The sequence below is a fragment of the Pongo pygmaeus genome, chromosome 6 (genome assembly GCF_028885625.2).
Source record: "Pongo pygmaeus isolate AG05252 chromosome 6, NHGRI_mPonPyg2-v2.0_pri, whole genome shotgun sequence".
NCBI classification, from domain to species: Eukaryota; Metazoa; Chordata; class Mammalia; order Primates; family Hominidae; genus Pongo; species Pongo pygmaeus.
The window spans coordinates 133,622,325-133,634,651 of NC_072379.2; the positions used below are offsets into that span (position 1 = coordinate 133,622,325).

General features: G+C 40.6%; 1 protein-coding gene across 3 annotated transcripts in view; it reads left to right on the forward strand.

Annotated features, from left to right (window-relative positions):
• Window positions 1-1,090, forward strand: part of BPGM (bisphosphoglycerate mutase) — a 36,160-nt gene extending 35,070 nt beyond the window's left edge. For all 3 annotated transcript variants that reach the window (XM_054494602.2, XM_054494605.2, XM_054494601.2), the window contains one exon: window positions 126-1,090. In XM_054494602.2, the coding sequence (XP_054350577.1) occupies window positions 126-304 (179 nt within the window). In that variant the 3' untranslated portion in view covers window positions 305-1,090. The remainder of the gene's footprint in view (window positions 1-125) is intronic.
• The last annotated feature ends 11,237 nt before the right edge of the window (window positions 1,091-12,327 follow it).

The window sequence follows — 12,327 nt, forward strand, 5'->3', positions numbered from 1 at the left end:
ATCCCTCGGTACCTGCATGTTTCAGGCACACAGTTAAATGGGATTAAAGTGCAGTTATACAATTAAACAGAACTTCCTCCTGAGTTGTGTTTTAACACCTGGTCTCTTCCTGTCCTGATCAACAGGTATCTCAGATGAAGACATCATCAACATTACTCTTCCTACTGGAGTCCCCATTCTTCTGGAATTGGATGAAAACCTGTGTGCTGTTGGGCCTCATCAGTTCCTGGGTGACCCAGAGGCGATCCAAGCAGCCATTAAGAAAGTAGAAGATCAAGGAAAAGTGAAACAAGCTAAAAAATAGTCTTTCTCTACTGTTGGCTAAGAGGAAATGCAAAAGAAGTGGCATAGGGAGTGTGTTATGGGTGCTGAACTCTCTCTCTTTTTCCCTGATTTTCCAGAGCTAGGCTGTGGAGTAGAGTTTGTAGAGGTAACTAGGTAACTTATTGTGGCCCAGATAAGGCTTTAGGATGCCTCAGTGCTTATGTCATAGCCTTATGAGTTAGCTTTCCTGCTAGCCCCCTAGTCGGTCACCAAACTAGTAACTAGTGGGGCTTAATGAAGGTCATAAGTTTCTGAGATGGGAGAGCAACAAGTAGAGATGAAGTTAAAGGTATTTATCATTCAAGAAATCATTATTGAGTCACCATTGACAGGCACTATTCCAATCAGTAGTTCACTTTAATAAGATTTTCTGGGATAACAGTAAGGGATATTAGATAATATACCATATGTATTTATTACTAGTCTTTTCCTCTAGGAAAAGGGATGCTTTGATAATTAAGGCCAGAGGCCCATTAGTTGAGAAAGTCACAGATATATTTCTCCAAGAAAGCCAACAACCACCACCACAATGACAGAAATGACAACAAGGCCCTTTAACTTGTCTTCTAGTTTAGAGACATCCTTCATTTGACATTTAGTAGAATTCCTCTGTGGCCACAAGAATAAGCAGCAAATAAACAACTACGGCTGTTGAGGTTCTCATTTTGGTTTGTTTTAATTTTTTGAACTTTAATGTTTGGGTACCTGTAATTAATTTAAAAATAAAGTTCCTGATAATAAAGTGACTGAAAATGGCATCCCCAAAGTGTCTCCATGTGTTTGGTGAATTTTAGGTAGGCTTCTGTACTAGTCTTTGACTCATACCTTCCTGTAACACTCAAAGAATTACACTTATTTCAACACAACAGACACTCATGATTTTCTATATGTTGAAGCATGAAGCAGGGAAGGTAGAATACAGTGCATGTAACTTTATTCACATAAGCAGAGGGAATGGTATATTGGGGCTTGTGACATAAATTTATTCATTAACTGATGGCAAAAGATTATGGTATGTAGCACAAAGCAGTCAGGGTAGGCCATGGACACGATTGCTTATCTGTCTTAATGATACTCATCCGCACTATGTTTTTAGATGCTGTGGGTACGTAAGTCATCGTTTCTTTAAGCCATTGACTCTGTTTCAAAGCAGGTCACATATATTTCGATGATAAAGTCATGTAAAACATTTGTAGCTATAATACCTGTTATAGATATTTGCCATTTTTTCATGGTTTTTCATTGGATTAGTTTATTTTTATTCACTTTATAGTACAATTGGCATTTGAAGAATACTAACTTTAAAGTATTTTTGCTACTGCTTTGTCTCCATTTGATTATTAACGTAAGACTTTTAAAGATTAGCCAAAGAAGATGGTTGAAAAGAAGAAATGAACCTGCTTTGCCTGCAGCTGGCCACATCTGTGATGCATAAGGACATGGAATATGGATGCTTTACATTTATTACCTACTATTGGTTTCTCTAGTGTAGCCCCTTCATTTCAGTGGTGTTGATTAACCAAGTAATACTCTAGAATTCAAATATCAGGGTCAAGAATGCAACTACCAGATGTTCGTAGAATTCCAAACCTATGGCTAGGCTGCCATAGTGATATTCACACCATTTTTGAATATCATCATCTCTGGAACTGGCCTCAGTTTTCCAGCCCATGGGGTGACCATGTCTTAATATACTTCAAGATCCTAGAGTTGGATTCTTCCATTGTCCTGCACCTAGGTATCTTCTTCCAGGGAACCTTCTGGCAGCATGATGTGCTTCTGCACACAACGCAACTGTCATACCCAGTCACTTTAGAATCTCACAGGCTTCCCAAGAAAAGGATGATTTTTGCTGATACAGTACTCTATGATACAATTTGGTCTTACTGTTTTTGAGATCTTGGCTGAAAAAATATGAACAGAAGAGACTTTTTTTTTTTTTTTTTTGAGACGGAGACTCACTTTTGCCTAGGCTAGAGTGCAGTGGCGTGACCTCGGCTCACTGCAAGCTCCACCTCCCGGGTTCATGCCATTCTCCTGCCTCAGCCTCCCAAGTAGCTGAGACTACAGGTGCCCGCCACCACGCCCGGCTAATTTTTTGTATTTTTAGTAGAGATGGGGTTTCACCATGTTAGGATGGTCTCGATCTCCTGACCTCGTGATCCACCCCCGCTTGGCCTCCCAAAGTGCTGAGATTACAGGTGTGAGCCATCACGCCTGGCCGAGACATTTTTTTAAATGCCACTTAAAATTAGTTAACAACTCCAGCACTTCAACCTTAGGATCACCTAGTGAACCTGTTTTCTTTGCATTGTTAACAGTTTATCCAGAATTTCTGATGCAGGAATCTTGAAGGCTACTTATTCTCTATCCTCATCTTGGCATCCTTCTGTTCTGAGGCTGGGACAGAAATTAGGGATTTATTTTCTCCTATAAAAAAAAGAGGGATGACAATGACCAACCCAGCCATGGTGGCTCATGCCTGTAAACCCAGCACTCTGGGAGGCTGAGGCAGGAGGATTGCTCGAGCTGAGAAATTCAAGACCAGCCTAGGCAACATAGCAAGACCTTGTCCCTACTAAAAAAAAAAAAAAAAAGCCTATCTAGGAATTAGGTCCTTGGAGGGGGCAGCCTATCCGCTGCCAGTTTAGTCTTTCCCTGGAGCCAGCTATGTGTGTCTCCTCTGCCCAGGCGGAGATGATTGTCCCATGTGGGTCAGTGTGGCAAGATAAAGGCAATAGCAACATCAGCTGCTCCCAGAGTTTTAACTTTTAAAAAGCCTCTCAGACTAGTACCGTATCCCAGTACACTGAGAATTGTTTTTCTAAAAGAGCAGTACTGCATCAGAAGAGAGGATTATCATTGTGTAGTACCAATATGGGCATCAAATTAACAAAATATCCTTAGTTAGAATACATTATGTCTAATGTATTTTTCCTTGATAAGGTGTGCAAGGAAGATGAATGTGACGATCTATTTCCAAGCTCAACCAGACTCTTTTGCTCAACATTTTCAAGTTATTTCTCATCCCAGGTTGTGACCACTTTTATTAAAATGCAGTTCCCAATGTGCACATTAGTAACAGTGGTTATTTGTCTCCTGGCCTGGAATTTCGACTTGTATATAATCTGTATTATCTCTGGTTACTATTTAGAAGCCTGTTAGCTTGCTATGTGCGACTTTTACAAGATCATGTGGGATAATTTGGTAACTCTGATGTTCAAGTGCATAAAGATGAAAATGTTGCTGAGACTATTTTTACTACGTAATTCTGAAACAATTATGTAGCGTTAAAAATGAGTATAAATGTATTGATGTTATTGTAAGTGAGGTTACTCACTATGGGAGAAGAAAGATACGGAATGGAGGAAGGTAAGGAAGGACCGTGTGGTATATTGCTTCTGGATGAGAGGTGTTTGTGTAAGAGAGAGTGTGTGTGTGTGTGTGTATTTTCCACTCTCTTTCCCCCAAGCCCCTCCCTACTAACTCTGGCTCTGTCCTCTGAAAGGGCCTAGAAACAATAACCCAGAAACAACAAACACACTGAATTCCTTCAATCTTGGTTCATAAACACTATTCCACAGAAGCAGGCATGTTTGAGGAAATGCCTGCTTCCAGGTTTGAGGCAGATGAAGCATAAGGTGAACTTTGAGCACTTTTCTGACTCATCAAGATGTTACAAGACTGATGGGACCCAGACATTTGCTTGAAGGACCAAATTTGGGGCAATATAAAGTTAGAAAAAGAATGATGGTAATGAATTATAGAACATTGAATTAAAAAAATAGTGCCTAAGACCATAAAGGTATTTTTTTAAAGGTGGGGAGAGAAAAAGGAGACAAAAATATATACTGTTTCTTTACAGAAGATTGCCATCTTCCATTGGTAATAACGGATCCAAGCAAGGACTATTAATGGATGCTAAAACCACTGGGCTTTTAGAGAACTGAACATTCGCATAATCTCAAATCATAATAAACTTATTAATTACAAAGAAAAAATGTATCTTCACAATGGAGAGATCCCTTAGACACTACTGCAACCAAGTGATTAACCTTAAAATCTCCAATGGATGAGTCAAATAGATAGTATGTGATTTTATGCATATCCTTGTATAAATCAGTGGGAAGTACCTATCACTTAGTCTTCTTCCCAAAAACTTCTTATCTAAATCTAACAGGATACCCTAAAAGACAACTGGTTTGGGCTTTTAAAAAATATCAAGGCCAAGAAATAAACACAAAAATATGAAGAGACAGTTCCAGATTAAATGACACTACAGGGACATGATAGTGAAATGTAATTTGTGAACTTTAATTGGATCTTTAGCTTGTAAAAATTTACAAAGAACATTTTGGGGCACTTGGGAAAATTTAAATATCTGTCTATGTAGGCTGGGCGCGGTGGCTCACGCCTGTAATCCCAACATTTTGGGAGGCCAAGGCAGGCGGATCACTTGAGGTCAGGAGTTCAAGACCAGCCTGGCCAACATGGTGAAACCCCGTCTCTACTAAGTATATGAAAATTAACCAGGCAAGGTGGCAGGCACCTGTAATCCCAGCTACTTGGGAGGCTGAGGCAGGAGAATCGCTTGAACCCGGGAGGTGGACGTTGCAGTGAGCTGAGATCATGCCACTGCACTCCAGCCTGGGCGACAGAGGGAGACTCCATCACACACCCTCCTCCGCCACCCTGCCAAAAAAAAAAAAAACTGTCTCTGTATTAGGTGATAATAAATATTAAATTTATTGGAGGTAGCAATGGTATGCTACTTGTTCTTAGGAGACAGCTGCTGAAGAATTTAAGGGTAAGGCATCCTGTTATCAGTAAGTCATTTGCAAATGGCTCAGCCAACACAATGTTTCTATATTTTTAGAGACAGACAGAAAGCAAACACCGGTCATTGGTCACTTAATGACGGGACTTGTTCTGAGAAATGGATTCTTAGATGGTTTTGTCATCGTGTGAACATCATAGCGTATACTACACAAACAAAAAAATATGGTTTAGCCTATTGCTTCTACGCTAAAGACTTGTGCAGCATGTTACTGTAGTGAATACGGCAGGTAATTCAAATACAATGGTAAGTATTTGTGTGTCCAAACATATCTAAACATAGAAAAGGTACAGTAAAAATATATTATAAAAGATTAAAAAGTGGCACATTTGCGTAGGGCACTTACCATGCATAGAACTTGCAAGAATGGAAGTTGCTCTGGGTGAGTCAGTGAGCGAGTGGTGAGTGAGTGTAAAGGCTTAGGACATTACTGTACACTACAGTTGACTTCATAAACACTATACACTTTGTCTACACTAAATTTATTTTAAAAATTTTCTTCAATAATAAATTAACCTTAGCTTACTGTAACTTTTAAAAAGTTTTTAATATTTCAAAACCCTTTGACATTTGTAATAACATGTTAAAACAGAAACCTTATTTAACTGTATGAAAATACTTTCTTTATATCATTATAAGTTTCTTTCTTTCTTTTTTTTTTTTTTTTTGAGACGGAGTTTCGCTCTTTCTCCCAGGCTGGAGTGCAGTGGTGCGATCTTGACTCACTGCAGCCTCTACCTCCTGGGTTCAAGTGACCCTCCTGCCTCAGCTCCCAAGTAACTGGAATTACAGGCGCGCCACACCATGCCTGGCTAATCTTTTGTATTTTTAGTAGAGATGGGGTTTCACCATGTTGCCCAGGCTGGTCTCGAACTCATGGACTCAAGTGATCCGCCCGCCTTGGCCTCCCAAAGTAACGGGATTGCAGGTGTGAGATACCATGCCCAGCTATAAGCTTCTTTCTGTATTTAAAATTTTTTATTTTTATTTTTTACCTTTTAAATTTTCTTGTTAAAAGCTAAGACACAAATACCACATTAGCCCAGGCCTACACAGGGTCAGGATCATCAGTATCATTGTCTTCCACCTCCACATCTTGTCCTTCTGGAGGGTCTTCAGGGGCACTAACATGCATGGAGCTGTCATCTCCCATGTTAACAATGCCTTCTTCTAGAATACTACCTGAAGGATTTGCCTGAGGCTGTCTTAAAGTTAACTAATTTTTTTAATAAGTAGAAGGAGTATATTCTAAAAAGATAAGAAAAAGTATAGTATAGTAAATACAAAAAACACTATCAGCTATTTATTGTCATTCTCAGGTATTACATACTGTACAACATTGTATGTGCTATACTTTTGTATGACTGGCAGTGCAGTAGGTTTGTTTACACCAGCATGACCACAAACACGTGAGTAATGGCTCATGCTATGACCTTAGGATGGCTATAAGTCACTGCACAACAGGAATTTTTCAGCCCCATTATAATCTTACATCGTATATGCAGTCCGCTGTTGACCAAAACAGCACATGACCGAGACACATGACTGTATAGTAAATGTCATAGTTGGTGAATTGAGGAAATGATTTGTAATGTTGTATTATTCTACTATCATCTCAGCATTTCTGTAGGTTTGAATTTAAAAAAAAAAAACTAGAAAAAATAAAGTGACAGAAGAAAAAATTGATAAGTTTAACAATGTTGTGTTTAGTATAGTCATTAAAACATGTCTTATTCAGAGTGAGGTGCCTGGTTTTTGACTTTTTATTCTTGAAACCTCAGTCTCTGTTAAGTAAGAGAAAGATAAGAGAAAGCCTTCTTCTTTTTCTTTTCTTTTGAGACAGGGTCTTGCTCTGTCGCCCAGGCTGGAATGCAATAGTGTGATCTTGGTTCACTGCGACCTCCGCCTCCCTAGGTTCAAGCAATTCTTGTGCCTCAGCCTCCCAAGTAGCTGGGATTACAAGTGCCCGCCACCATGCTTGACTAATTTTTGTATTTTTATTGGAGATGGAGTTTCACCATGTTGACCAGGCTTGGTCTCAAACTCCTGACCTCAAGTGATTCGCCTGCCTCGGCCTCCCAAAGTGCTGGGATTACAGGCGTGAGCCACCACACCTGGCCCAAGAGAAAGACTTCTTAAGTCTGTATTATCTTGTCAAGAAACAAATTGTATACTTATTTTATTTCTATTATCTTTGAGGCTACAGCTTGCATCAGACCAGCAATGAGCTTGTGTGCTGAAACAACAAATCCAAAACACGATTATGACTGCCATCACCTTGCAGTTAACAAATAGTAATAGAATTCCTTTCTCTTGATGCAGAACCTTCTATTTATTCCCCTTAGTACCTTTGGGTGATGTCCCTTCTTGGTGCCAACATTTGGCTCCTAAACTTAATCTTTGGGCCTCCATTTCCTTGGATTTTAGCTCCTTATAGCAGCCACCTCCAAAGTGTCCCTTGTGTCACTCAGCTTGCTGTCACAGTTCAGCTTGATTCCATGTGACACTAAAGCAGTTATCATTTCTACTCTTCCACACACCCTTGGATCGAGACTGCTGAAGGTCAGTGGCCTGTCAGGCATGCTTCTTGCTGCTCTCAACAGAGTAGAATGGATTCTGTTGGCATTAAAAATTTGCCTTTGATCATGTCATAGTTGGCTATTTAAACTGAAGTCTATTTCATTTTTTAAAAACAAAATTCATGAAAAATGTCTTATTTTCATGAAGGAGACTCTACCTTTTCAAGACAGCCTCATTACCTGACCTATAAATTTAATTCTTTATAAAGCCAAGTTTTAAAAAACCTCCATGTAGTCCAGAATGGCACAGTGACATAAGCATATTTTTGAAGAGTCTATGCCTGTTTTCTAGTTTACAAAAAATAGATGCCATCTGATAGCAAACTATAGCAACTCTTGGCCAAGATGTCAGAGGGCCACTTTCTCTCTCATGATGAAGCCACTCCAGCTGAAGGAGTTCTTTTGCTACAGAGTTTACTCGAAAATTTCTTGTGAACTTGGCTGGGCACGGTGGCTCACACCTGTAATCCCAGCACTTTGGGAGGCTGAGGTGGGCAGATCATGAGGTCAGGAGTTCAAGACTAGCCTGACCAACATGGTGAAACCCTGTCTCTACTAAAAATACAAAAATTAGCTGGGCATGGTGGCACGTGCCTGTAATCCCAGCTACTCAGGAGGCTGAGGCAGGAGAATCACTTGAACCCGGTAGATGGAAGCTGCAGTGAGCCGAGATCACGCCACTGCACTCCAGCCTGGGCAACAGAGTGAAACTCCATCACACACACAAAAAAATTCTCGTGAACTTAACCCTAACCACACAGTATTGAAAAGTAAATGTCTGCCCAACCACACTGCTTTGTATCTGCCTGAGAGGAAAATTCTCTGGATGTTGTGTTGAACTGGATGGGGAATCAGACAGAGCTGGAGTTTGTATTAGTCAGATTAATTGCATAAAGTCTACCCTTAGTGGGAAGACTCTTAGAAGTAATTTAACCTAGACCTTGACATATGTAACCTCTGAAGCAGAGGGGGCAAAGGCCAACACATAGCTCTGCACCACAATTGAGGCTATGTAATCCATCCCGACACTCATTCTGTAGAATACTCATTAGAGTTCTCCAGACCTAAGGCCGCTGGCCATAGGTTAGCTAGTCAGTATTTTTATCTCTGAGGATGCCTGCTAGGATCCTGGGATTGGATTGCAGGGAATGTTACTTGTAGCTAGAATTCCAGGTACTCTCCCAAGAGTCTTGGTATTTTATATCGGTTTTAAAATCTTTGTTTCTGTACATAGACACTGGGGGTCAGTATTTATTCATAAATGCCTCTGGATATTTATGACAAAAGATTGTTTCTAAAGAGGCTTGGAATTCCTTCCCTGGTGCGACCTCTTTCTCTGATTATTAACTATAGAGTTTACCCTATGTAACCATAAGATGTAAATATAAACATCATAGATGTCCATGGATTAGAATATGGGAAAGGGGCAGGCAGGTTTCCATCTAAAATACGGATGAATACCAAGTATTCGTTTGTTTCTAGACACTTGTTTGGCAATGTTGGCCCCACCAGTGCACCCAGATGTCTAGCCAGCATCTTGATGATCACCCTTGACTTTCCTTCTTCTGATGGTTATGAAGTCCTGCTGATTCTGTCACCTCTTACCTTGCAAATTCATCCCCTCTCCATCCCCACTGTTCTGCCTTGAGTCAAGCCCTCATCTTTTCTCTTTCAACATTTCAGCAGCCTTCTAGCTGATCCCCTTGCCTCCGCTTTTACTCTCCTCTAGTCTCCTCCAGACAGTCGTCAGGGTAATTCTCCAAGGCTCTGCCCCACAGAGCCTCGTGCAGACCTTCAGAGGTCCAGCACCCTTCCTAGGCTCTGCCTTTGCACCCGCTGTCCCCTTGGCCTTGAACTATCCTCCATCACCCACCCCACCTTGCCCTCTTTTCATTGCCTGCCTAATATCTGCTCATCTTTCAGGGTTCGTAATGGTCTCCTGTGGAGCCCTGTGATTGACTCTTGCTGGATCTGGCTTGTTAGCTTGTCTGTTCGCTTCACTGGCAGGAGAACTAAATGGATTTAAGTCTAGGTGCCAGCCAAAGTCATGCAAACTTAAACTCCAGAATTCCCTAGAATTATCCACTTGGGGAGCCAAATTGCCCACTTTTTTAGATTTGTTCTTTAAAATATTTCTCGCAGCTGGCTTTTTTTTTCTTTTTTTCTTCCTTTTTTTTTTCTTCTGGAGACAGAGTTCCACACTTGTCGCCCAGACTGGAGTGCAATGGCACGATGGGACGATCTCGGGTAACGGCAACCTCCACCTCCCAGGTTCAAGCGATTCTCCTGCCTCAGCCTCCCAAGTAACTGGGGTTACAGGCACGCACCATCATGCCCGGCTAATTTTTTGTATTTTTAGCAGAGATGGCGTTTCACCATGTTGGCCAGTGCTGGTCTCAGACTCCTGACCTCAGGTGATTCACCTGCCTCGGCCTCCCAAAGTGCTGGGATTACAGGTATAAACCACTGTGCCCAGCCTAAAATATTTCTCCTGGCTGGCATTTGATCTGGCCTGTCTGTTCTCTGCAGCTCTCTTCCTACCATGCCAATGCATGGAAGCAGAGAAGGAAATCCTACCACTGCTGGACAGGAAGGCAGGTGAGGCTAAGTAGCCTGTCAGCTCCGAGCCCTTCTCCATAGGCAGCTGCTGTAATGGTACGGAAACAGGTTACTTATGGAGTTGCAACCTGTTTTTAACCTGTAATTATAGAGTTAAATATAACCATATAAACATCTTGAAAATAAGTGGGAAAGATTCCCTAATGTTCCCATCCTAAGAACTATTTTATTTCTTTCTTTCTATATTCATGTTTCACTTAGACATATTCTTGATTTATATTCACATTTTATTTTGTCTTTATCATAAGGATTTATCCATGTTGTATAGACTTCAAACAATTTTATTCCATGGCTGAACACTGTTGCATCATTTGGATAGAACTTAAATGTCCCACAGGAAAAAAAAATTAGGTGCTTTCAATGTTTTACTGTGAGCAATGTCTAAATATTTAAAAACTCAACCAAGCTAATAAACTGCTATATAAAATATGTTTTGTATATTTTTTATGTCTTGAAAAATATACCTTCATAACAAAAAGTATTTTAAAATATATAAAGCCATTTTATATGGCTAAAAGTCACCACGCATCATCAAAGATGGTGATGACAGTCTTCTCTGAAAAGGTTTCATATATATTGAACTTTGAATGATTTTGTGTGTGTTTGTGTAAGTGTGTGTGTGTACCTGTACATGCGCTCCAGGCTGAAAGAGTAACAAATGCAATAGTCCTGAGACAGAAGAGAGTGTTTAGGCAACAGATAACAGGTAAGGTCAGTGTAACCTGAACAACTTGAAGAAGGTGTTTAGGCAACAGACAACAGCTAAGGTCAGTAATGAAGGCTGAAGTGGTGTAGGATGGGATTGGGGAGGTGGGCAGAAGCAAATTGAGCCATGGTAGGGTGAACGGAAGATAGGAAAGGTCTTCCAAGCCGAAGAGTAGCCCAGTAGCCCAAGCCCTCATTGCCACTGAAGAGCTTCTGCCATCTGAGCATGTAATCTCTCCAAGACAACATTTACGTTCTTGTGTAAACATAGATCATTGTGTAGCACAATCTCTATAAGAATTGTAATTCTTATCATATTTAAAAAGAGAGTAACAAGGAGACTTCAATGTTTCTAAATGCACCCCTTCTGAAAGCATTTAAATCTTGATTTTAAATTTTATCATTTAGCTACAATGAATGAACTCCCCTGGGTCATTCTCTAATGGCAATTTAAGCCAGGTCTTGGATCTTGTTTAATCCTCCAATAATATTGTGAGGTGAACATTTTTATTATATTCATCTTACAGAGGAGCCTCACAAAACCTGAGTAGCAAGACATGGTCACAAAGCTAGTATATAGCTGCAGCAAGATTCAAATCCAAGTTGACCCAACTCCAAAGCCCATGCTCTTGGCTACTGTCCTATACTGTTTTTAGTTTAATTTTTTTTTTTTTTTTTTTTGAGACAGAGTCTTGCTCTGTCACCCAGGCTGGAGTGTAGTGGCTTGATCTCAACTCACTGCAACCTCCACCTCCTGGGTTCAAGCTATTCTCCTGCCTCAGCCTCCCGAGCAGCTGGGATTACAGGCGTGTGCCACCACACCAGGCTAACTTTTTGTAATTTTGGTAGGTATTGGGTTTCACTGTGTTAGCCAGGATGGTCTCGATCTCCTGACCTTGTGATCCATCTGCCTCGGCCTCCCAAAGTGCTAGGATTACAGGCGTGAGCCCACAGCGCGCCTGGCTGAAAAAAAATTTTTAATTAAAATGCCCATCCAAAATTGGTCAAAGAATAAAGTGGTTCAATGAAGCTACAGTGAGCAAGTTTCATTTTCATTCTCTTAAAGAGTAACATGGTGCCACACCAGTTCAACAGGACACCGAGTGGAGCTAGAGAGCTTAGATTTTTTTTCCACACAAAATTTAAGTGTGTGCTTTTGAAAGTGGGAGAAATAGGCGTTTGCTTTCCTTCTTTTCTTAAACTGTCTGCTTTGATATTTGGAGAATTCAGAGCTTGTGTATTAAAGCCTAACTGAATTACATA